Source organism: Carassius auratus, chromosome 28 (assembly GCF_003368295.1).
Source record: "Carassius auratus strain Wakin chromosome 28, ASM336829v1, whole genome shotgun sequence".
Classification (NCBI taxonomy): Eukaryota; Metazoa; Chordata; class Actinopteri; order Cypriniformes; family Cyprinidae; genus Carassius; species Carassius auratus.
Genome location: NC_039270.1, coordinates 15735147 through 15761473, shown reverse-complemented (window position 1 = coordinate 15761473; position 26327 = coordinate 15735147). Strand labels below are relative to the sequence as shown.

At 38.9% G+C, this 26327-nt stretch overlaps 1 protein-coding gene across 4 annotated transcripts; it reads right to left on the bottom strand.

Annotated features, from left to right (window-relative positions):
* Positions 1–55: 55 nt before the first annotated feature.
* On the bottom strand, positions 56–24722 carry usp7 (ubiquitin specific peptidase 7 (herpes virus-associated)). 4 transcript variants are annotated; one of them, XM_026208162.1, is made up of 31 exons: positions 22605–22623; positions 19909–20013; positions 19595–19793; positions 19278–19416; positions 19099–19187; positions 18909–19017; positions 17288–17418; positions 16626–16680; positions 16416–16496; positions 16236–16326; positions 15923–16005; positions 15425–15534; positions 14881–15058; positions 9603–9747; positions 9292–9422; positions 8934–9068; positions 7699–7800; positions 7481–7586; positions 7233–7325; positions 7048–7115; positions 6448–6548; positions 6205–6358; positions 6062–6129; positions 5866–5974; positions 5680–5757; positions 5452–5552; positions 3614–3713; positions 3346–3465; positions 3142–3213; positions 1545–1635; positions 56–1453 (listed from the first exon to the last, which is right to left on the bottom strand). In XM_026208162.1, the coding sequence occupies exons 2-31, from the start codon at positions 19949–19951 to the stop codon at positions 1347–1349; spliced, it is 3189 nt and encodes a 1062-aa protein (XP_026063947.1). In that variant the 5' UTR covers positions 19952–20013; positions 22605–22623; the 3' UTR covers positions 56–1346. The 4 variants fall into 4 exon arrangements, with proteins under 4 accessions (XP_026063947.1, XP_026063949.1, XP_026063948.1 ...); XM_026208164.1 differs by lacking the exon at positions 22605–22623 and adding an exon at positions 23827–24722 and having other exon boundaries at positions 1166–1453; positions 14902–15058; XM_026208163.1 differs by lacking the exon at positions 22605–22623 and adding an exon at positions 23827–24721 and having other exon boundaries at positions 1166–1453.
* Positions 24723–26327: the final 1605 nt, after the last annotated feature.

Below are 26327 nucleotides of genomic sequence, written 5' to 3'. Positions count from 1 at the left end.
CCTTAATGTCAATCTGAACACCATGTTGAGTCAATTCTTCCAGGGCCATGGCTTTAGCTTTTATAGAAAATTTTATTCAACATACATTTTCCAGCAAAAAGGCAATATACAGGAAGAGTTGTCATACACTGCTGCTACACGGAGGAATTAGACTGAAGAGAGAAGAAAACAAAAATCAAAAATGAAAGATGTGATCTGCAGGTTTTCTTTGTACTGCACTTAAACGAGACAAACCGGCGGCAATTAGTTAAGGAAAAAAAAAAAAGTAAAGACCAAATGAAACTGTCAGGATCCGAAATAAAACTACACACAAATGAATATGAACATCTGAATTGATCTGTACCCAACAATTCGGCGTTTTTAATTTTACATGTTCATTCTTTAAATATACAATTGTAATTGATTTTACAAAGCCAACTATGCACTAGGGAGCATTCCTTCGGTGCTTAAAGAAAAAAAACAATGGTATTGGTTCATTAATGCTGGTTTCTTAAAGTCCCGAACCAGTCTTCTATACGTCTGCAACCTCGTGCCAACAAACAGTACAACAAATCTGGAGCCGTCAGCAATCGACGCCTCCCTCCACATCAGAATAATCCCGCAGCCAGTGACAGAGGAGCTAAAGAATGGGGGATACAAACCAAAGGGATATGCAAATCAAACTCCAGCCAAGATTACATTTAACAGTGCTGAGAAATGTAAAACCTTGGATATTAAGTGCCAACGTGCAAGATGAAGTACAGACAATTTATTTCATTTTTATTTATTTTAAAACGGATGCTGTGGCTCTTTATTATACAGGATTTCCAGAGAAGACAAACTGAATTTCTCCAACCAAACTTAAGTGTGAAAGTAGAATCGTGTAAACATGAAAATGGACTAGTTGCACTAAGGGACCAGAAAATAGACAACCATGTCAGGGCAACTAGCAAAAGCTTTTTTTTGTTGTTGTTGAAGGATGGAGGAACCCTTTTAATCGTCTGGAAATGACAAAACTCCTCTTTCCATCGCCTCCACCTCACAATGCAGCAGCTTTCTTGCCGTAACAATTAAAAAAAAAAAAAAACGAACTTAAAAAGAAAACCAAACAAACAAAAAATAAAAATCTAAACAAAAGTCTAGGACATACTGTTCCCCCTTTCTTGTTAAAATCCAATTCATTCTTCCAGACAAACAGGCAGTCAATAGTTAGAGAAGCCAAATCGAACAGCCTCAAAAGGAAAACAGGAGCATCAGCAGTCGCTCCATTAGCTGAAGACTGTGTACCCAGACAGCAGGTGTTAAACGTGGTGCACACAAGAGGTTTGGTTAAAGTCTTTAGTATGGTCGGTTACAGTGTGGGCTTGTCAGTTGTGAATCTTGATCGCTTTTTCCAGATACGTGTAGCGACCTCTCTTTGGAGCTTTGTTGAAGTGGTCGAGCCCTAACCAAGGCCTCGGGTGCGACATGTTCCCTGAGGAAGGACAGAATACAGCCAAGTTGGCACCAATGTAAACACAAGGTCTACTGATTGAGACTACAGAGGTCAAAGGACCCTAACATACCTGGCTGTGGCTCAAAGTCTTTCAGATTCACCTCGTAGTCTTCCTCGTTGATATACTGATGCCGGCCCATCATCACGATTGCAAACTTGAACTAAAAGAAAATGAAAAACAGAGGTTTAATCTTGTTTTGATGTCAACTCAAATGTAATTTTATTTTAATGAATAATCATATACTCAATCTGGACTACGATCTGCTAATGAGTGAGCAATGGTCATTTTAATTTTATGTATTCATTTAATTTGACCTAAAATATTTACTGAATTTGAAAATTTACACCCATTTGGCATAGACATTTGTTTATATATATATATATATATATATATATATATATATATATATATATATATATATATATATAAAAACACTACTGCTCAAAAGTTTGGGATCAATAAGATTGCATTTATTTGATTAAAAATATAGAGGAAAAAAACCTGTAATCTTGCAAAATGTTATTACTAAATAAAATAATTGTTTCTATTTTAATATACTTTAAAATCTAATTTATTCCTGTGATGCAAAGCTGAATTTCCATCAGACATTTTTATCGGCATTTATACTCCAGTACACAGTAAGAAATCATTCTAATATGCTGATTTATTATCAGTGTTGTAACATTTTGCGCTGATTAACATTTTTTTGGAACCTGTGATATTTTTTCTAACAATATATACTAGGGGTGTAACGGCACGTGTATTCGTACCAGACAGTTTCGGTACAGGTCTTTCGGTACGGTGCACGTGTCTACCGAATGACCGTATGCAATATTTTGTGTACAGAACATAGGTACATTTTCGTGTTTCCAAACGAACATATTACGTCCGCGTTCAGCGCAAATCCCGCCCTGCAGCGGATTCTAAAGCCGGTGACACACTGTCTGCATGGCGTGAGCGGGCGTTTCTGCTGCATGTCAAATGATTGTAATTCAAACGCAGCTCCCATCGGCATTTAAACAGACCTTTGCTCTTAATTCTGATCGGTCCAACGCAATAACGAAATCTGAGCAGGTCTAAAAACTGAAACTGCTTATGCTGCACTTTACACTTTGGAAAAGTTATATATTTTTTTTTTATATGAGCAGGCCTACAAGCTGGGATTGGTAATGCTGCACTGTAATTCATTATATTTTATGATACTGGTATTCCCCGCTATGCTCTGCTCACATGTGCTGATAATAACTTTGTAGGACTAGACATTTTTGGTTTCGGTTTTCAATAACTTACAAACAAGAATAATAAAACAGAACATTTTTATCAATCATTAAATATCTTGGATCCCTCATCAAGCGAAACTAATAGCTGATTATGCACTTGCCAAGCAGGAAATGGTTTAGCCGTGTCAAGTCTCAAGGATGTTACCTGTTCATTCTTTTAAGTCCAAGGTAGTTTATGATTGATGCTTCCCTATCACCGTTCATAAGACAGTGCCACATTGTGGAGCCAAGATGAATTACGTGACATGAGAAATTCAATATTGTTGCACAGTAAAACATAAGATAAACATACCTTTGGACAACAGTGCCCAGAGATGTGCTTTTAAGGGTTAATGTGCAAAATAGTTCCAGGTTGAAAAAAAAAACATTTACAAAGCTTCTCTTACCTTTTCAAACTCTTTCTCCTGAATGTCAAGCATGCTCTGAATTCTCTTCATCACTTCTCTGAAGGGTTCCCCCTGCCACAGTAAATGCACACATTAAAAGGGACACGACACATGACACATAAAAACTGAACAAATGACAGCCATCCACCTACACGGCAAAGAAAGCGGCAGCTGCCCACCTACACATGCACTCAGCTAACACACCTGACGGATCTTGAGCAAAAAGGGAATTCCGAATGTGCCAAAGACTTCCTTGTGGAAATGTGCAACTGGAATCAGCATTTCATTCTCCTTGTCCAGGTCCACCTGGTCGAGAGGGATTTCCTGCCATGAAAGAAATGGAACTTGTTTCCAGGGGAACCGCATCCACAAAAGAGGCATCTCAGATGCAAAATCATTTTAAGAGGCTCTACAAGGGAACAGATCCTTAGTTGTGTGCATCAGTGTATGATAGGCTTCAGCTCTTCCTTACCTCTATTCTGAATGTTCGACTGGCTGCTGGAGATAAACATTCTAGCAATTCATCTTCCTGGTGAACCCCAATGATTTTGTAGCTGACAATTTCTAACAGCCTACAGAGAGGGCAAAAAAAAAAAAAAAGTATATGGTTGGCAATTGAATTGCCATTGGCTAGTACATCTTTTAAGGGCAGGCAAGTATTATTTAATAAAAAATGTGTAAAACAATACTTTACACTTCAGTAATTAGAAATAAACTTAATCATGTTTGAATGCATATTAGTCATTTTAACTGAACTGGTGGCGCTTTTTTGATAATTCAGTGTAAAAAATAAATAAATATAACAGATTGGGAGGGGAGGACACCTGACAAAAATACTAATAAGATGATAATAATAATAATAATAATACAAATTCTACTAATAACTATAAAACACACTAAGGATTACTAAGGATTAATGAGCTGCTGTATTCATGAATATTAATCAGGTTTTGTGCATTCCTTCAAACTGATTTGCTGAAATCAAAACAGGGATGATAATAGGTGAGCACCAGCCAATGAGATTGTCATTTGAGAATGAGCTCCGCCTACTACCAGAAAACCCTGGCTGAAGAATTCCAAAAGGAAAGCCATTATTTTTGACAGGAAAATACAACAAAGAATATCTTTTACATGTAGTGCATCAATTCTCTCTCTCTCCCTGCAAGAATGAGAAAAACGACAGAGTCGTGTGCCCTTCACACACTAGAGATTACAAGTGCGTTGCACATCCATTCAGATAAACTGAAAAACAGCACCGATAGCTTGACAAGACAATGAAACTCTGAAGGGTTCAGTTAGTGTGTTCGGCAGCGAGTGAAAATATATACATGTGCTAAACTTATAACTCGGCTTCCAACTCTGGTGAGTCAAATCTGATAATTTCTAAGCCATTGGCTAATATAAGACATCATTTAGTCGCCCAGAGTGAAGATTTAGTCGCATATGCGAGTGATTCACTCACAGTATAGAGTTGGTTAATTTTAGCAGTGAATTGGGTCAGAATTATGGACAGAGTGACTCAATGGACGGCAGCAGTGTCAATGAGTTATTAATGTTTGACCAGTCTGTTATCCTTTCTCATGCAATGTCATAAAAACAAGACATGTTTTTGTAGAAACATTAGGTATGTTGGATTAACTATAAATTGAACAATTACAATGCCTCTGTCCTTTATAGTGGGGGGCTTAAAAGATTTATGGGAAGTTTTATGCAGCACACTAGGTACATGCACACTACCGTTCAAAAGTTTTGGGTCAGTAAGATTTTTGATATCAAATGGTTTAAAAATGAGTTTCCAATAAATGCTGTTCTTTTAAACCTTCAATTCAAAGAATAAAAACAAATGTATTCGTTTGCTCTTTCAACACTGAATTTAAAATGTTTTTAGCACCCAATCAGCATATTAAAATGATTTATGAAGGATAATGTGAAAAAGATTTTGCCAACATTCTGGGGGGAAAAATGCTTTAAATATATATTAAAATACAACATTTATTTTAAATTGTAACTTCATGTCACAATACTGTTTTACTGTACAAATTTTTTTTAATAAAAATGACCTCACAAATCTTTTCAATTACTCCAAAAAAAAAATCTAGCACAAACAAGGGTTTTAAAATCATTTCAATATCACAAAAAAACAGAACAAAATAATTAAATAAAGATCCATTTGCTGACTGCAAAAACCTCAAGAGCCTCACGACCCATTTTTAGCGCCCTCATGGAAAGTCCCTTAAAGCCCTCTCAGAGCAGACTCGAAACAGAAATCCCTGATTAATGAACAGTGCACTGATTTGAGAACACACAGACCTCAGCTTCTCGGAGCCTTTGTCAGACAGCTCCACTGCCTTTTTACATTCCTCCAGAAGGTCCCGAACACAGCCATGCTTGTCAGGGTATAGTGTGATCTCCTAAGGTGAGGGAGAGAAAACATTCACAATGATGAGTGTGCAGAACATTGTGGAAACATACATTACTGCAAATGGCTGGCTGGCATGACGGTATACTCGATGTAGAATCATTGCGGCAACGCCTTACCTCCTCTCGAAACATACTGTTGAGCCAAATGGCTTTGAAACTCCTCCTGTTCTCAAAGTCTGTGATCTTCATCTTGAGCTGTGGGGAAGCAAAACCATGAATAAATCAGATGTCCGGAGCGTAACAGCTTAGAAGATCTCATATTTCCTTAGAGGAGCGCCAAGTGCAAGATAAGGCCTCTCTCACCTGCTGGTAGTAGAGCTTCTTAGGCTGCCGGGGCTTGAAAAACTGCAGCAGGTCTCTGAGAGTGCCTTCATAGTTGTGCCTGAGTGGGTTGCCAGGGCCATCTCTGTACCTGAGATGAAGAAAAATGGAGTTTTAGGAATGAAAACAGGGGGAAAAGAAGCCACACTAAACTGGAAATTAAAATTAAAAGACGTACCCCTGTGACTTGAAGAACTGTAGGAGCATGGGGTCAGTGTTTAACCTCTGTGCAACAGTCTTTGCCACCTGAAAAATAAAATATGAGATTATTTATCTTTTAAATGTTACTGGCACATTCTGATCTAGTTTTAAAAAACCCACCTGGAAGTAGTTCATTCGGTTCGACAGTGTCACAACAAAGCCTGGGTCATTGTGAATGGTCTTGTCACAGAAGATGACATCCACACGGTGGTACAGGTCTCTGAAGTAGTCTTTTGCAGTAGGCAGCTCACTGGTTTCATTTTCAGGATCATCCCTGGTGGTGATACAATAAAAGAACAATCAATTTCAAGGCCCTGTTAAGCGCTGTAATATGACTTGGGAGTTAAGACAACGAATACTTACTTCTGGAACACAATTATGTCTCCGTCCATCAGCTCATCCAGAGCCTTGTCCAGGGAGACGTCATAGTCTTGTATTCGCTCCGTTAAATTCGGTTTAACTTCCTGTAACAAAGAATGCATCATGTTTTAACGATAGGTTTCTACGTAAAGCTGACAGAACACTTTTACACTAACCATTACGAATGAACAAAATAAACCAACACTCAGTTTAATCTGTACATTTTTTTAAATGTTAATTTTTATAAAATGTTGAAACCCATAGTGATGCTTAATATTTTTGTGGATTCTCTGAGGGATAAAAAGAATAAAAGAACAGCATTTATTTGAAATAGTGAAGACATTTCTGATCAATTGAATGCGCCCTTGCTGTATGAATAATTCATTCCTGAAAAGTAGTGTACATACACTGATGTTCTAATGCTTGATTTGACATTTTATTGTATTCATTCACAGTGTTCGGTTTTTATTTGATAAATTTTTTTGTAATATAACATTACATGGGGCAATTGTCCATTTTATTACATGCATCTCTAACCACTTTCTATACAAAACTCCAAATGATAAATGCATCATTATGAATTCAGTGTAAACCAAGTCTTACCTCATAGAGGATAAGGCTAGTTCCCTGCTGAAACCCTGCTCTTTCACACATAATGGGCAGCAAGCCTCCTGTTTGGGTCAGGGTTAGAACAAAGCAAGCAACAGGAAGGCTCGACATCAGTTTAATTAGATCTTGACGAAAACTTCATGAGAACAATCCTATTAGCCATAGCTTTGAATACTCACGTATTTTACAGGATATAGGTGTGTAGATATGTCCACAATAATTTAAGCTTCTGGTTTTTGGATCATACATCTTCAAGAATAACATAACATCATCTGAAAATCCAAACAAGGTTAAAAGGCTGATGCTTTCAGAACCGAGACATTTTGTAGATCATTTTTGCTCTTCAGTAAAAAAAAAAAAAAAACGCAAAATATCAATTGCCGAAAATGGTTCTGAATTTACTGCAAATGCACAAATTGAAACTCACGGTCTTTGTCGAACTTGGGTAACGTTGCACCGCTGGCGGCCATTTCTGGATCTACAGTTTCCAGAAATATTGTCCATGGGTTCTCGTTATCGCTCAAGTCGATCATCTGTTTGTGAAAATGAAATGAACAGCTTTATTTTCACATAAAGAGCAACATAAGAAACACGAATGACTTTTTTAAAAAATGGACATTTAAAAACATGAGTGCACAGACTTACAGACTTGTTGCAATCTGCTTCATAGTCTAACATGGCTGGCCGTTTAGTGCCGTTGCTTCTGGCCTGCATTGGCCACAGTCTCATCTGGTCCTGTGGGAAACCCTGAAGGACAAACAAACATGAACACACCAGAAAATAAATGCAACTACTCTGACATTAACTTAACAAATGAGAATTTAAAAGAACCTAACACAAGCTTGCCTAACAGAGCAGTCAGAACAATTCTTACTGAGCCAAATTTCTGAAAAGTAGTGTGTATACAGAACAACAATGTTCTGATGCCTAAATTGACAAGCTAGAATTAGAAAGTGATGTGGCTTTTGTAGCAGGATTCTCTTCTCGCGGTTTGCTCACACATTTGCTGTATGAGGTTAAAAGCACATTTTTTTACACGGCTGGTTGACAGTCACCATGAAAAAATTCAAAACATTAATAACTGCTTTGAAGGTACGGTATTATTAACTGCTTTGTGAAGTTAAGACTGCAGAGTTCATCATTACGAGTCATATTAAACCATAAAAGGCAGCGGCTATTTGCACTGTGTAAATAGCGGCAGACGCCATTTACACTAAGTGCAAATAGCTATAGATTGTTTTTACATTTATACTACTTATTGCAAATAGTGGCAATAATCTGCACCTCAGTATTGTAGTACATTATTAAACAGTATGCAATAACTTAATTCAAATTATCAAACGGATGCCACCTTATTGGGACAATAAAGCCCTCCCTACACCTACCATAACACTACCCGATACTTTTTCAACTTTTTGATTACTTAATTTTAATTAAAAATATATTCTTTTCTGATGCGATTTGAAATTTGAAAAGAGAGAGAGAAAAAAAGTTTGCCCTATGGCGGATTTGAACCAGGGTCGATCACATCAAAATGAGCTTGAAACACGTTTCACCATCTTCACCACTGGAGCTGACAACGGTCTTTTGTAATGTTGACTAGCCAAAATCACACGTTGGTGGACAGAGTTTGTGTAAATAGCCTCTCCCAACAACGCGGGTGTAAACAGACACCCCGTAAACAAAAATGGAACAATGACAAATGTTTGTCGCCAACTGACAATTTGCTGAACAAGAAATCTGCAGTTGCACAGTGCGAGTATTTAATGGCTGACATTTTGGAAAGGCATTTTGCATCATCAAATAATTTTCTAGGTTTTGGTCAAGAAAAGGATTTAATCAGATGTCATCAACAGAAATTGTGTCAAGTGAAGTCTCACCATGGTCTGTGAGAGGTTCTGAACAAACTCAGCCAGAGTGGAGCTCTTCAGAACTTTGAACACTGTGTATTTTACTTTCTCTTCATCATACATGTCATTGCCCTGATGCCCACAGAACTGGTCTTCTGTCACCATCTACAGGAGCAAAGAGCTAATATTTGTTAAACAGAAACACAATATAGAACACAATTACATAGAGTCCACTCTCAGGGTCTAAACTTAATAAAGACCTGTCAAACAAGACCTGAAAGGACCCATTTTACCTGCCCCACCAAGTGGACCAATACAACTTCCTTTCAGACAGAACATTTGAATAAACAAACTTAATGTTTTAATCAGACATTATGTGACTCCATACCTGTACTTGCATGTAAAGGTGAGCCTCCTGCCTTTCTTTTCTCTTCTGGGCTTCCACCCTCTTCTCCTCCTGCAGCCTCTCAACCAGCTGCTGAGGAATATCCACATCAGTGACCGGCTGCAAGACCTCACCTGGACATGACAACAGCACTTATGAGCACAGATGGACATAGGACAAACGCAAGCTGTGTAATACACAACTAAAAACAGGAGGGTTTTCATATGGGGAATTGCCTCATGTGCAAAAAAAAAAAAAAAGTAGCATCACAAATGATCCCCACAGGAGGTATAAATATATCTAATGGCACTCACTGAGCTTAGACTCTCTGATGTACACCAACATGTAAGCGTTGGTGCAGTGACGCACTGACAAGTCGTCATCGTGACCACCGTAATTGTGCTCAGTGGCCTCTTCTTTAGTGCACCGTGAAACAACGTCATCATCAAATTTACACCACTGCAACAGGGAACAAACAAACATTACATCTGGAAAAAACTTATGAAAGCACATGGGAATGAATTCCATAAACAACTTCACAGAAGATCAAACAAAATCTATGTCACCAGACTAAAAAAAAAAACGGATACAAAGCAGGGCTCCAGACTAACAAGAAAACTGGTGGCACAATCACCTGATTTGGTAGCATTTTCGTTGGTGCGTAATGTCTTCTTAGTGGCCTTTCCTTTTATTTAACAAAAAGTAGAAAAAGGAGATAACTAGAAAGGAGAATAAGGAATAGAACACAAGACCGAACTCTGCACGTAAACTCCGCCTGCTGAAGCTTTGTTGCCATAAGTTGAGCGTTGCCCATGTAGCATCAAGATGACAAAGGCTACAGGATATTTTTAAAACATTTTTATAAGTACACTACCAGTTCAAAATTTGGGTTGGGTAAAAATAGATTTCATTCACTATAAACATCCTTTTCAACCTTAGGCATACACACTTTCTGGCGAAAGTGAATCTAGCAGCATGTGTGTAATGTGGTCAGCTGTACTACTTGTCCCTCTTAGGGGCCGTTCACATATCGCATCTTTTGCGCGCTCATTTTCGTTATATCCAATAGGGGTGTGCATTGGCACTGCCCTCACGATTCGATTCGATTACGATTCACCAGGTAACGATTCGATTCAATTCGATTCTACGATGCATTGCGATGCATCAAAATTCTACTGCACACAAGGCAAATTTTTCATCAGTCATGAGGCAATACAAGCAGATATTAAACAACAGATTTTATTGGCTGCTATTTTTCTCCTGTATCTTTGACATAAAAGTTATTAAATTAAATGTAATAAAATAAAATGTAATTAAATCAAATGTAATTAAATCAAATTAAATGGTACAGGGTATTGGATATGGCATTTTCATACCTGAAAATGAAAACAATCAAAATCACTGCTTTCAGTGCTTTTTTTTTACACACAGTAAAATAGCAGCTCTAAGACAGGGCACTTCCTGAAGTCCTTTGCAAATATTAAAATAATAAGTAACACTATTTTAACAATAACCACCCAGGAATAAAAATATTCAGTGCAACAACACACATTAACCATTTATTACTGTGAAACTTTTTTCCAAGTAGTTAAGTAAAGTGCAAACTATTCTCAACAAAACAGCAGCTTAGCAGCTATATGACAATGACAATTATATATGCCTGCCCCCTGATCCTACCATCACATCAGCTGCATACAATCGGTAGCTTATACCAGGGCTCAACTGTTCTAAGCATGTGGCGAAACCCCACATTTTCACAGAATAGGGTCGTAGATCCTTCGCTATAAAACATGCCACCGATCGTGTGATCCTCTTTGCTCTCTCGGAGTTGTGTGGCAATGTTGACACTAGCTACTCAATTCTTGGCTGGGATGTGTCGACTTTTTGTGTTGTTGTTGAAGCTAACTCAGGATACCAACGATCAACATGGTTCGTGAAGTTAGTTGTATTGCGAACGTGCTCAATTTTAGTGTGGAAGATTTTACACACCGCGTAAGACTTCTCTAGTTTCCCATTCACTTCATAAAATCCGAAATGTGCCCAGATGTCTGCTTTCCAAGCTTTGGGCGCGTTTTTAATATTCCGTCTATCACGGTCATCTCCCTCCGCCTCAACCATCTTGCTTGTTGTTGTTGTTATTCTTCCGGAACCGGAAGTATTTAAACTTCAAAACTTTATTGTCCGCCAGAAAATAAACAGTGACATAATCGATTATGGCACTTTGCCGCATCGATGCTTAATCGTTCATGCCCCGCATCGCGATGCATTGCCGAAACGATTATTGTTGACACCCCTAATATCCAATGTAGGCGCGTGGTATGCGCGCTCATAATGGAAGCGACGCGGTCGCGACGCACACGCTTTTTCCAGGCGCGTCTGCACCGCATCGAGTTAAAAACATCTCAACTTTTCAGAGAGCCGCAAGCGCACCGCGGGTCATGTGACAAGAACCAACCAATCAGCTGCATCCTTTCCCATGACAACGTTGAAAGCTCAGCCAAGATGAAGGAACAGCTGACCAAAGTTGTATATGTATTGCATTTTGAAATAAATTTAGTAGCAGAGCTACTGCAAGCGATTTTTAGAGCTGCAAATTCATTTATCCTTTGCTGAAATTTCCGCGTCTTCATGGAGAGAGCACGTCATGGTTGCTTAGCAAAGGCAGACGCCTCAGGGGCGCAACTGCCCGAGCGCTTTGGAAAGAAGTAGAAAGCGGTGCGCCTACCGTTTTCCACATGTTTTTAGGCGTGATATTTGAACGACCCCTTATTCTGCACTAGTACAAACATGCACACGTTGCGCTTTTTGCTTTGAGTGCTTCTGTATTATATGAGTGGCTTTGAATATAATTCACAGCTCGTTTCAGATATAAAAAAAATAAAAATTTTAATAAAGGAGCAGCTCTAATGCTATTATATTAAAGATGATGAACCATAGAGCAAATAAATTAAAGTAACAAAAACTTTATTCAGAGAAAAAATTTCTGATTCTTTGTGGGCATAGCAAAATAAAGTAAACTCTGACAAATTATACCCAAAAATTCTTAATACATTAAAATACCAGTGAAACTGATACAAATTTGGGACCAAAAATCCTTCAGGTCGAGTCTGGGGAAAAAAAATTAAGTTCAGGTTTGCATGAACCTGACTGACAGCATGCCCAGGAGACTACAGGCTACAGCTGAAGATCTTTGCCCGAACCCGACTGGACCCGATGGGTTCGGGCTTAATTTATATCATCTTACGCGGGCTCTGGCTTGCGCTCCAGTCATGTGATGTGTTTCGGTTAGCGAGAGAAAGATGCAAAAATAAGCTTAGCCTAATCTCTGTGAGTAAAGGTTTTTCAAATGACTTTTTTAAACTAAATATTCATTGAGTCTTAAATGCATAATGTGGACCAAGTATTTACGCTAATGTTGGCATTATTCTTGTATTAAATGTCAGCTGCTAGTGGCGAAGCAAATCCGGCGGAACCTTTATCTTAATTTCGTTATTGCCAAATACCCATCTTAATTAAAAATTGATCATAATTTTATTTGTTAAAAAAAGACTTTATTGGTGCGTTGGTCTATTTATAGGCTAAATGAGCCTAGGCCAATTTGTTAAGATGTCACAGAGGACTTATTTTATTTCTTTATTCCAACTTCCAAGTGGTGTAGTCTACGTTAGTCATGAATAAATTGTTAAAACATGTTTAAATGACTCATTCTTGACAAAAGGCAAAAGAGCTCTGTGTGTGCACACATTTGAATAACGTCGGGCTGAAAACGGGTTCGGGCTTTTAAAAAGCTGATTCAAGTAAATCAAAATGTACTTGTCGGGCTCAGGTCCTGTCGGGCCTAACTTTTAAGGCCCGATTACAGCTCTACTACAGGCAGTCATTAAGACTAAAGGCTTCCCAACTAAGTATTGATAGTTGTTTAAAAATTGACATACTAACAGCGGGCTGAAAATTGATTGAGTGTAAACCATTACATACCTTCCTATCAAAGTTATCCAACATTAACAAGATGAATTTATTCTGACACACAGTTAACTCGGAGTTCGTGTCATATATTATATTACCATCTTCTAAACTATAAAGAATAAACTGTTTTTTGAAAATGTGAAAAAGGTTGAAGGTGTCCGAATAAATTTTGGTTTGACTATCTATTTAATAAATGAAGTTATACTACTGGGGCCGTTGAACGCTTGAATCTGATTTGCTGACGAACGTTCTGAGGTGTGCTATTTCTTTCTGGGAAACACACGATGAAATGTAGTTCCTGGCAGCTCTTTTGACCGAATTACAGTTCCATATCACCTCACATAGTTAACTGTAATAATGGTCACACAGTTTGCACAAAAAGATGTTGTCCATGCTGCCCTGACGATTTTATCAGTTAGCCTATATAGTGTAGCATCTTAAGGCTGGTTCACACGGGACGATTTTAAAATTGTCAGCCGATTTTCCAAACCTGAGAGACCCACACACACGGCAATAAAAAAATCACGGGCAATATCAACACATCACACACGAACCGATTTGACTCCCGAGCATTCCCAGGTCAGACGGGAAATCGCAAAATCCCTCGAGATCAAACGTGACTTCAGAGTAAACAATCATGGTGGACGAAGAGGACGCAGTGGCCATAGTTTGTGCTTTGTTTTTAACGGAAAAAAACATAAGAAAAACAAGAAAAGGCGATGGTCAAAGAGGTGGACACAACACGAGCATGGACTATACTTGCTACATCATGATATGGAGATAACTTGATGTTTTCTCTCATAGAAATGTTGTTACGTACTACACAGATTAATTGCAATTGAAATAAACGTTCATTAATTAGTTTCCATGTACTCTAGTGGACTGCAGTTGTGGATGTAGTTATGCCCATCGACTTATTTGTATTTGTTATATTATATACGCCGGCTGTTTTGTACTTCCTCACCGCCTCGTCACCTCGCTTTCTGATTGGCTACACGCCACAGTCCACAGGCTGCGTGATTGTTTGTCCTCGGGGGACACCACACATGAGAAGAAATCGGGCCAAATAAATCCAATATGTTGGATATCCCCGATTTGAGATCGGAGCAGTCCCGACATTCTTCCGAGCAGAGGAGAGCAGTCTTAACACACCACACACGGCAGGAATATTTGATCAGATTATTTTACGATAATCGGAGCATCCTAAGATTGTCGGAAGGGGTGAATCGGGGCTAAAATCGGCCTAATTATCCTGCTGTGTGAACCAGCCTTTAAAGGCTACACACGACATTTCTCGCTATGAACATGTTCCTGTGATGGCAAAGCAGCCATTTCTCCAGTATTCACTGTCACAAGATCCTTCAAGAAATAATTTTGATATGCTGATTTAGTGCTTAGGAAACATTCCTTATTTTCAAAGAAAACAGTCACTGCTGGATAAATTAATGCTTAATATGCAGAAAACACCAAAATTCAGTCTCAGTATGGAGCCCTCCAATGTGTTAAGGTTTTACTCTTACAATATTGACAAAACATTTCATGCAACCACAAGCCACCCACAAAATCCAACCCGCTAACCACCAAACCAAAAAAAAACTAGAGACCCCTGAAAAGAAAGTTTCTCACTATTGGTGCGGTGACACTCACTTTGCCGTCTCCTTTAGGATTAAGGTAGACGACGTAGTGACCACCGTGGTTGTCTCCGCTGTGCACCAAGACGGCGTGGAGAATGTAGTTGGCTGGGTCTTTAACATCTGGCTTCTGCAGAAACTCATCCAGAGGTAACTGCTCCGGGAATTCAAACCTTTGGTGCACAACATCAAGTATCAGGCTCAGCCTCCATTTCTCTTACATCATACGAGTGAAAGTGACCAAGAGATTATGGAGAGTCTCTCTTTAAATGCACCCTCCAGTCCATATTCAAGTAAGTGTTCAGTCGACAAACATCATTTAGAGTCACTCTCAAAGATATTTTAAGAGCGTAATCTCCCTCTCTGCATGGCACACATTTATTCAGACCACCCATAAATCACAATGCTTTTTTCAGCCATCACTAAATCTACTTCAAAAGAAATATCCTTGTCATTACATCACAAAAACAACAGACCTTACACACAGATTAGAACAGTTTTACATCTACAACACATTAGGGGGTAAAACATTTTTTTACCTGTCATTTATCTTAATATTTTGGTCAGTCTGAGGGTCGTACATGAACCTCATGAGCTGTAGGTGCAGAATAGGAGGGAAGGTCAGGAACTTTACACCCTTCTCTGCTTCCTAAAAGACAAATGAACCACAAATAAGGTCAAATCTCCAGTAAAATTAATTTAAATATGCATCAGGCACAACAAGATGATACTAACTGTATAGAATTAAGGCACAGTCACATCAAGACTTCAACAACTTTTTGTCAAGTTAGTCTGTTGCCCATTATCAATCGGTTATCAATGCACCACTTAGATATCACTTTTAAAAGCTGGTTTAAATTATTAAACGCTACAAATTTGCATGTTAACTTCAAATTAAATCCCAAGTGCAGTGCACATGGAGAAAATTTCACCTTGTGTCCCTCACACGAGATTCGAGCATCTTTTGAGATAAGGTAAATGTGACTGCACTTTTAGGGTTTGTTAACACTGAAGGGTGATGTATGCAAACCCCTCACCTGTAGACCATGTTCCCCTGCATCATATTTGTTATCCCCATCCAGCTGTTCCACTGCCACATAATCCTTGAATGACTCAAAGACTGCAGGGCAGAGAAGGTGCATTAGTAACCTCAACACAAGTATAGCAGATACTGTGTGCAGCCCTACACAACATTATTAAATGGTATCTGAAGCAGTCTGAGCTGAATGTGTTGATTTTGTCCTGGAAGATGTCGGAAAATGTATACAATTACAGACCACATTAGAATAAAGGTCTTCCTGGAACAGAAGGGAGGACAGAAGACAGCAGATCAGAGAAAGCCACACTTACTGTTTTTCTTTCCTTTTATGCTGAGTTGGATGTCGTAGTAATCCTCTATTCTTTCTGACCGATAGTCCACATGCTTACACTGGATGTAGGACTGAAATTAAGAAAACACCCAAATGTGGTGAGGCTGAATAAATGAATCCGATGTAGAGCGAAACCACAGAGAGAGTCCTGGTGACTTACCACCATCTTGCCTCTGAAGAGTTTTGGGATTGTGCCTTCCACACAAGTTCCTTTCATCTTGTTCTCCACATTGTCCAACAGCTAAAAAAAATAAAATGCAATGGTTGGACCCAAATCATGTTCATCTAATCTGACATTAATAATCCCTCAATTGATCAAGGAGTTAAAAGAGAAGGATCCAAGGGGATCCATGGAGGTCAGGCTACTCACCACTCGGCACAGTTCCTGTACATCATGCTGCATGAAACTGTCTAGAGTCTCCCATCTTTAGAAACAGACACATTTCAAAAAATAAACATATGTATGGATAAATGGTAAACAAACAGTCGCATGACTATGAATATTTATACAATGGCATTAGCAGCCAAAAACAAACTCAAGTCTCTGATCTTCCAGCATAACATCTAGGCCAAATGCCCCTTAAATAAACTATTAATTGCTTACAATGTTTTAGAGGGTCTAATTAAACAGAGAAACTTTCTATAGATTTCCACCAGTAAGAACTGAACTCAAGAAGGAAAAAAATTGAATTGAAAAAAAAAAAAAAAAGTTTAATTTTGGATTTTTACATGAAATACACTGAATATGCAAATTTAAAGGTTCATCGCCAGGGCACTCAAGGTCAAGCCAAAAATTTTAAAAGCCTTTATTGCATCATGGCTAGAATAATTATAAACGCATACAAATAGCACACTTAACTGGAAAGAAAAGCTGGAATTAAATTGATTTGCAATTCAGAAAAATTAACAAGAACGTCAGCTGAGCAAAAAACATTGAATGACAAGGAACAACATGAAACACTCACTTAACATCTCAAACAAGAATGTCAACTGGCAGACGTGTCATGTGTCAGTGCCTGATTCATAACCTACCCAAAAGACTTAGTCAGCTTCTTTGTCCCAACAGGCTTATCACTGTGTTGGAGCTCATAGAACACCCTCTGCAGGGCGAGGGGAACGCTTTTAGAGGAATCATCTCCCTCAGTAGGCATCATATAAACCGCCTGGAAAGCAAAAACAGAGCAGGTTCTGACAAATGCACAGCATCAACGGTGGGGTGAACCAAGTCCTCTTGTAGCAGATCTATGTATTTTTGTAAAAAAATAACCATATTTAAACCAATCACTTGAATCTAGCTTGTGCCAACAGTTGTAAAAAAGCAGTTCTGGCCGGATGACATACGAGGTCAGCGCTGCGCATGTGCCGCTCTGGATTGACAAACACGGAAGTGCAGCGGAGAGATCAAAACAAAATAATGGTCACTAATTAGAAGCACAAAACTAGGAATTACAAAGAAGAATTTTGGAGGATTTCAATATAAGCCAAGAGGAGACTAGAGAAAGGAAACTTTGCTTCCTTTGATCCTGTAAACAAATGTTGGTTTTCATGAGACTCACCGGCGTATGCACAGAGCTGACCTCATACATCATGCTCCCAGAACTGCTTCTGTGTATTTTGATGTATGTGATTATTACATTTTGAATATGGATAATTTTCTTATAAAAACGCATTGATTTGCTACAGGAGGCCTTTGTTCAGCCCCCAGAGCCGTGGGAGACACTTTTTTTTAATGGATGGGCGCTTTTTATTTAACTTTTTCTGGACCGAAGCACTGCAACATCCGCTTAGTGGCATTAAACCTAAACATTTTTAATAACACTCTTACTGGATTCATCTTAAATAAAGTCATATACACCTAGTATGAGTAATTTATGGGCTAATTTACATTTTTGGGTGAACTAACCTTCTAAGCAAGGACACATTAAATTGATCAAATGTGACAGTAAAGATACTTTTTAAAACACACATTTCAAATAAAAGCTGTTATATTGGACTTGTTCATACTGTTCATTAAAGACCATGAAAAAATGTGTTCACAGTTTTTTACTTTATGATTTACTGACTGATCCGGTAATGAACTGCAGATTTGGTAAGCATTAAGAGATTTCTTTTTGTTCTTAAAATATTGACCCCAAACTTTTGAATATTAGTGTATAAAAAAATTACGATTGTATTGTTTTATGCTCTTTAAAAAAAAAAAAAAACGTGGTGAAAGTTATAGACTGTTAATAACAGGACTTGCTGTGGAGAAATTGTGCTCTGTCAGCACATGGACACACTGATACCAGTTATGATGATCAATATTTTCTCTTATTTCACATTTTCTTCCCAGCATAAAGCGGATCCCCATCCGGAGAGATGTACGACTCGAATAAGAACCAAATATTACTAACAAAAGATTCCAAATATTGCCACAGTTGACTGCACCTGAACACAAACTACATCTTCTCTCATCATCAACACAATGCATGAATTTCAGTAAGGTGAGGGATGCAGTTGGAAAGTAGGTTATATTTCATTGGATCTTACAAGGAAAATCCATTTGCAGAGAAGGAATTGTATTTTTATCATCTGCTTATTGGTACATACTGCCTTCTGTACTAATACTGCAAAAAAATCTTCTGATTCTGATATTGAAAGGCAGATGTCTCACCCGTCGAAGCTGGTTTGTGAAGAAGAGAGTCTGTAGTAAGCTGTTCATGTAACACGTGGCTCCTTGATTCTTCAACCCCACGTAACCAGTGTGTTTCTTTGAATCCCAGCTGTAAGTAAACCAGTGACATCAGCTACCTTGGCAAAAGCTAATCAACACTGAGAACATATGCCACTAAGAAATGACTTACGCCACACCGTGAGGCGCATCAGCTTGAACATAGACCTCGAAAGTGACCTTATCATCCTCAACAAAGCCCCGTTCTGGATCAGTCACATCCTGAAATCAACCAGCATTGTCTAATTAGTTCTGTTCACTTCTGATAACACCAGCTCATCAGAGACATTCATACAGAACATGTTAACTTACACTCCATGACATGAAGTTGGAAAAGCCCCAGTCGTTTTCCTTGTGGAAGAACAGGTGACTAATGCGGCGGCTAAAGGATTTCTCATCATCTTTGTAGTTGATTATTTTGAGCATGGCTTGAGCATGACATGACCAGGACCTTCAAACAAGGAGGAATCAAATTAGGTTTGGTTTAAAAACACCCAGAAGAAAGAAACCAGCTAAATACATGGAAAAATCCAAAGTGTATTAACTTTACACAAAGAAAAGAAGTCCATCAATGCAAGGTCATCACTGAAATCATTATACCAGGAAAGGTAATGGCAGTGATTGCTTACGTAGAGTCTGACTCAGCATTGCACTGGAGGAAGAATCCAACGCTCTTCTGGTGAGGTCTGTCTGGGTAAAAGCGTGGCATCACCATGATCTTCCAGGGAAGATTTCTCACAAAACAGGGTGGGCTGAGAACAGACTCACTCAGCCTGCTAAAGCGCTCCACCACAAAGCGGAAAGTGGCTTCTGAGCGCCAGCTTGTGTCTATTAAAAAAATTATAATAATTACAAATGCAGCTGTTCTTTCATTTATAACATGACAAATTAAAATAGATATTAAAAAAAAAAGTGCATGGTGCTGCGCTTCAATGTTTCTTACCATCCTCCATGTCCTCCTCTGTGTTGTTGTGTCCATCCGCCATAGCCACGTTCCCATTGATGACTGGATTCTGGGGAATTCTTGGAGGATCATCTGGGTCCCCAGCTGAAAAAAAAGAGTCATAATGGGATATTCCCTTGTCAACTGGTTCAATCCCATAAGATTTCTTGCAATCTCACTCTGATTATGGTGCCACAGATCCACTGTGCAACAGGTAAACAAATGAATTCAGGAGCATCTTTCAGCAAAAAAACTAAAGTTGATCATTCAGAATTTAGCATATGTAGCTCTACACATAATTACTATACGTTCCCTAATATATTTTTGAATTAATTAAGAATTAAGTGGAAATCTGCATCTATAGCCAATAGCCATCAAAGATTCTAAATCACTACTGAAGGCATCTAAAATTATGCTTATAATAGTCCAAGGTAGTCTATAAACACTATGTAAAGATCATATTTACTAATGCACATACCACAATGTAGGGCTAAGCAAATAATCTAGCTGTAGTTCACTGACAAGCAATCCAATATCGCATTAAAAAATGGATAGGAAATCACATTCATTTTGAACACGACATTGTGTAGCTTGTCAGTGCACTCCGGTTCTGTTTAGTAAGTGCCGCTCCATCTTAAAAAAAGCACGTGGTTGAGATTTACTACTAACCGGCTTGAATAGTATGAAAAAACACATTTGATTATTTGCACAGACCTACCACAATGTCATAATTACAAGTGGAAAATACCATTTGCTCTACATTTACTTTGAGCCTGAGATAGTGAGTTGGGGGCGTGACATGAGAAAATACAGAGGATGCAATGAAGGGATACACAATTAATCGAATTTCTAATCGTGATCACCATTATGGATGCCACAATTACGTAATCGTTCAAAGCGCTAATTAATCGTTCAAAGTCCACCTACGTTATTCTGCATGCTTAAGACGTGTTTTTTCTTTCTATATTTTATCTTAAGGGTTTTTCCCATTATTTTATTTTTAGTATAACATAATACCATTTCTTTTTTTATATATAATTTAAAGAAACCAATCCAATGTATAGTTGATATTTGAGGATTAATACTGTAGAAAAGCACTAAGTTTTTCAGTTAGTGTGTTTTCAGCTTATTTTCACATTAAATAAAACGACATGCACTGCATCAAACAATGGTATAAACATCAATGTAAACTGTGGTGATCATAATTAACCACTATTACAATTTCACGGGAATAATCTACAATTATGATTTTTGTCAATCTTGCAGCCCTAATGCAATAGTATTAAAAAATTAAGTTATGTATAAAATGTACATTGTCATTTCGCTCAGAGCAAACGGGTTTTAACGCATATTATGTTGTAATTATGACTTCCCAACATAAGTACAAGTTTCCTAGTTGGAAATTGGACATAAATGGTCTCTCAAGTCCCATTTATGATTAGGTCACTCTGAGATAATTCTGATACCCTAGTTTCGGAATTGCACAGGCCATAACATTTATGCACTGACTTCACAGGAGAAAACTATTGCAGTAGTGACAATTTTATTCAGTTTTCCCACAATATCTACATGGATTTCTCTTGCCATTACAGGCAAGTATATTCTCGAACTAAATACCCATTTGATGCATATTCACATTTATTTCCCTACAAGTCCAGGGTCTCCAATTTCCAGAATCCAGATAGAGAAGATCATGTATAAATGGCAATTAATGAATGAGATTTTATATCCATTGGATTTTAACCAAACATATTAAGATACATTTTGCCTTTAATAAGATTTACCCCCAAAATAGGCAAGAATGAGCCTGGTGTCCTGCACGATTCCCATTTTATTCAGACAACAAAGCACTTGAACATGGCCACTTTAGAAGTGGAAAGTAGGCCATTTGCAATGGCACATAGAGACAGCAGAAAATGCATGTAAAAACAAAACAAACAGGTTTTCTTCCTGTCTAAGTGGGTGGTTCTTGCCTTGAAAAACACATGCAGCAATGTGAACCAGACATTCTGCCTATCAGTGAAAGACCTGAATGAGTGAGATTAAAAACAGGCCAACCTGCATGCTTCATAAGAGCACGCAGCGCCTCGTTTGCGCATTCCTAGGCCTGTGATATGATACGTGTTGTGATGATTATGTGCATGTCTTGATGGTCTCAGGACAGCAGCATCAGAAACGCCCCCACACGTGCATTGCAGAACTTTGATGAAATGCAGAGCAACAATTAACGTCAGAAACGCAATGAGTAAGACATGTTTCTACGCAACCGTGTTTCTATTGCCTTTCAACTGCGATCGCGGGTGTGCACGAGCCAAAAAAACAGCCAAGAAAGCCGTAATCACTAAAAATGGCGAGCCGTACCACAGCATGACTCGTTATACAATGAAGAAGCAGAAAATCCCCGCGCGCAGTCGGAGCATCCCCACGCGCTGGCACAGTCATTGCGATGCCTAAAACACATCAAATCTATATTTACAAATGACAGCATAGGTATGCACCCTATATTATTAACAATAAGGGTGTCACTGAGGGAAAAACACCACGTTAATGACCTGTTTCTGAGTTGATCCGCTCGTTGTACCCCCCTCCCCCTCCACACACATATAGCCGCGATGCTAACGTTTCTCTCCGCAAACCGAGCTCTTATTCTCGGCAAACCGTGTCATCCGACACTATCCGAGGAGTAAATGAATTACTTGGTTCGCGGATCCTTTGGTGAGCCATCACGCGCCGGGGGCCACGCCGTCACCCAGATATAAACAAACACCGACGCAAGCAGGCCTTGCAGAAAGCGACCTGTGCAAAACACGGTCCACCATCTTGAAATAAACCTGCCATCCACTCCCCCTAATCGAGCTGCACAACTTCCTATGCGGAATGCATCCAAAGCCAATAACAACAGAAACACATTAATAAGACATAGCAACAGCTAACTTACATGCAATTTAACCGATCATGCATCGCACATAAAGCCTGCAGTGGTGAATGTAGTTCAGAAGCGACTTATAGTTCAAAATGGTGCTGTTGTGCAGCAATCATCATCGGATGCTGTTTGTTTGCCTACACAAGCACTCAACAGTAAATAAAACCGGTGGCGGGACACGAGAATCTGCTGACTATGGAGGAAAGCCATTCAATGAAGCCGCAATTCGTTTCAGAAATGTCTAAACAAATAGATGTTCTGAAACGCCACTAAACTGCCAGATTAAATCATGAACTGGTTAGTAGGTAAATGGCCGCTTAAAGGATCTTTCAGGATGGTTTCAACAGCAAACGTTTCCCTGCGTTTTAAATCACAGATTTACAACACAAACAATACACTGTGGACTTACATCCTTTCCATTCTGCACGCGAACACAGGCTCGTTCGTCCAAATAACGTGTTTATCTGTGAGCATTTGCCCCTAGATGCTTTTGAAAAGTTGCCCACTGGATCTACAGGTGTAACCGAGGGGCTCCTTACATAATCAGATGAAAACCTGACACGGTTTGATAGATAGAAGAGCTGAACGATGGGCTGCGCCACGATAATGCAGGCGGCATATAACTAGACAAACGATAATAGAAGACGATCCAGCTCAAATAACGGTCACACAAACAGCATTATTTAAATAAATCAAACACTGTGTGATTTTTAAAAACAAAGCCGCGGGACTAAAATTAGAAGGTTAATCAAATAAGAAGGACTTCTTGCTGACTGAGTAACGTTAACTTAACACATCATGCAGCGAGGTACGTTAAATACGGTTAACATTAGCTGCTGGTTACCTTAACAAGCTATTGGGGTCAAAACATGCGAGAGAGCGGTTTGCTGTTAAACCGATAAAACAGCTACAGATCTGGATTAGTGTGTTAATGTTAACTGTGAGGTTAAATGAAAGGCTGTGCGCTTTTGATTTCGCACGAGGCCTTGACGTACCCTCCATCTCCATGTCCTCGGGCTCGCTGAGCTGCTGCTCGCCGGCTTTCTGCTGCTGCTGCTGGGTGTGATGGTGGTTCATGTCGGCGGCTGTTAGGATGGGGTGACGCCTGGGCTCTCTGTCTCCCTCGGGCCGGTCTGGTGACGGTTCCGCGGGCAGAGGCTGCTGGGGAGTCGGAGGAGTAAACAGGTCGAGCCTTTGCGGCTGGGCCTGCACTAAGACGACCTCGGCCTTGTTTGCTGTCAGCGCCGGGGATGGAGGAAGGGAGGCCGGTGGGGGAGCAGGCAGAGAAACGCGGACGTATTTGCTCGCTATTCGCCCAATCTCGGCGCCTGGGTGAAGGGGTGCTAAGGTTAAGGATAGTCGGTAGCCTCGGGCTTCTGCTTAACTAAGGCCCGATGAATGAAACCCCGGCGTTGCCCCGTAGAAGTGCGGACTGACTGCAACTCACAACAACCTGCAGCCGGGGAAAACACAGATATAGCCCAGCTGGAGCTAGAAAAAGTGACAATGGAATAAACAGCGCGACTCATGCGCCTCCGAGAGCTTATTTTCTAAATACAACTTTGCCTGCAATATTTCCAGTCCGTGTGCTCCTCCGATTGTCCCTCTTTTGGGGGGGAGCGGAGAAAAAACCTATCCATTCAAACCAGACTCTAATGTGAAATCGTCCTCGTTTAGAAGTTCAGTCTCACAAAGATGCCCACGTCTCGCCTCGCCGTTATCACAAGTGAAGCTAACCTGAACATCTAACGCTCGAGTTCACCCCGAAGCTGCATCCCAGAAGGCTATTCAAAGGAGAAACGCTAATTTTGCCCGGTCACGGCCAGAGTCTCTCTCGCCCGCTCCTGCGGTTTATGTTCAGCTCGAGGTAAAGCTCAAAATGGCGGTCGCGCTCTTGAAATGAAATGTCACATCCGCATCGAGATCCAAACAGTGGCGCACACCTCGCGAGCGCCATAAACACGAGCGCTGCCTCGCGACAGAGTTTACTGAAACTTAGCGGCTTCGTTCTGTATATTTTGTTTTTTAATATTTTGTTGTGTCTTAGTTTTATTACCGATAGCAGCAACCCAGTTTATGGTGTATTTGTGTATTATTTTATATAGCAAAAGTTGCTTATTGATTCTTCTTCAAACATATTCCGCAAACATTTCCAGTTTTAAATCAATTGGAGCTAGATGGTCGATATTTAATCGGATTTTCTCATTATTTTGTCGAAATGAAAATGTTCCTGTCAAAAAATTAAACACATAAATAAATAAAGAATCTCGGACCACCTACTTCGAATAAATTAAATATTCCTATAATAATGAATATAATGTATATTTTAAAGAAATGGAAGGATATTAAAAAGTTCATTAAAATGAACACACAAGTGAAAACACAGTCACACATATCATTTCAACTTCTCCACTCTCCCTCCCTTCCTCACTCCTTAAAATAAGGTACATCAGCAGAAAACCTAAGCCACAGGAAGTATAAAACACAAATTCCAGCAATCACGAAAGTGTAAGAAAAATTATAAAAATTAATTTAAATAGGCCTAAATAAAAAGTGTTAAGGCTGATCCTGATCGTTGTTTTGTGCAATATATTCTTGAAGATCTTCTCAGCATCTATAGTCCAGATTTTTAATGTAGAGATTTGTGCCAAATTCACCTAAGCCGTGGGAATTTGCAATGTTTTGCAGACAAAAATTAAAATTATATCTTTTTATAAGGTTTCACAGCTGCTACAATGTTTTATCAAAACCTGTTTGTTAGTTTTTTATTAAAATGTAGTAAAAAAAATAAAATAAAAGAGAGAGAGAGAGAAAATCCATAATTTTCCTTAATTAATTAATTAATTGCGCTAAATTATTGGCAATGAGGAGAAGCAGCTGGGCCTTTTCTGAAAAATGTAATAGACATTCATGTTTTGAAAATGAATTAAACAAACTAATCTGACATTCAACAAAAAATGGTGATCTGTATTCTGTAATGGCTGCCATATTGTTAATCCATCAGCATGAACAAGATGTTTGTGTCCTGTTTCAAATTAACATTTATCTCTGCCAAATACCATTTCAGCCTTTTATTTTTAGCCAAAACCACATCTAGTGAACAATCTCATCATGATTCATTGATTTACTTTTTATGCAGAAAAATGCCTTTTGTATAAAAGAGGTAAAAAAAACAACTTGATTTCACAATAAAAGCTCATAGTAATTCCTCAGGGGTGACTAAGCATTATTGCAATTGTTTCACACCTGGTGCCCCAGTGCTTTCAGTGTCTTTGCATTAATTTCATGTTCTATTTTCTACATCAATGCAAACTGATTAAAGAATGGACAGATGTTGCATCACGGTGATAGCATTTGTAATCTTGTCGTTTCAGCATAATTGCAAACCAAAGGGTGGGAATGTATGGAGTTGCTAAACTGTAACGTTGACAGCTGTCTCATTTTTAATAATACCTTACTCAATGTGTACACTGCAAGTCAGAATGTGATAGTGGAT

Coding starts and splice junctions, on each gene's coding strand:
- usp7 (XM_026208163.1), bottom strand. CDS start 23,908: ATGAACCACCATCACACCCAGCAGCAGCAGCAGAAAGCCGGCGAGCAG. Junction 16,327..16,415: donor TCTTCAGAGGCAAGATGGTG/GTAAGTCACCAG, acceptor TCTTAATTTCAG/TCCTACATCCAGTGTAAGCA. Junction 5,553..5,679: donor ACAGTATGTTTCGAGAGGAG/GTAAGGCGTTGC, acceptor CCCTCACCTTAG/GAGATCACACTATACCCTGA.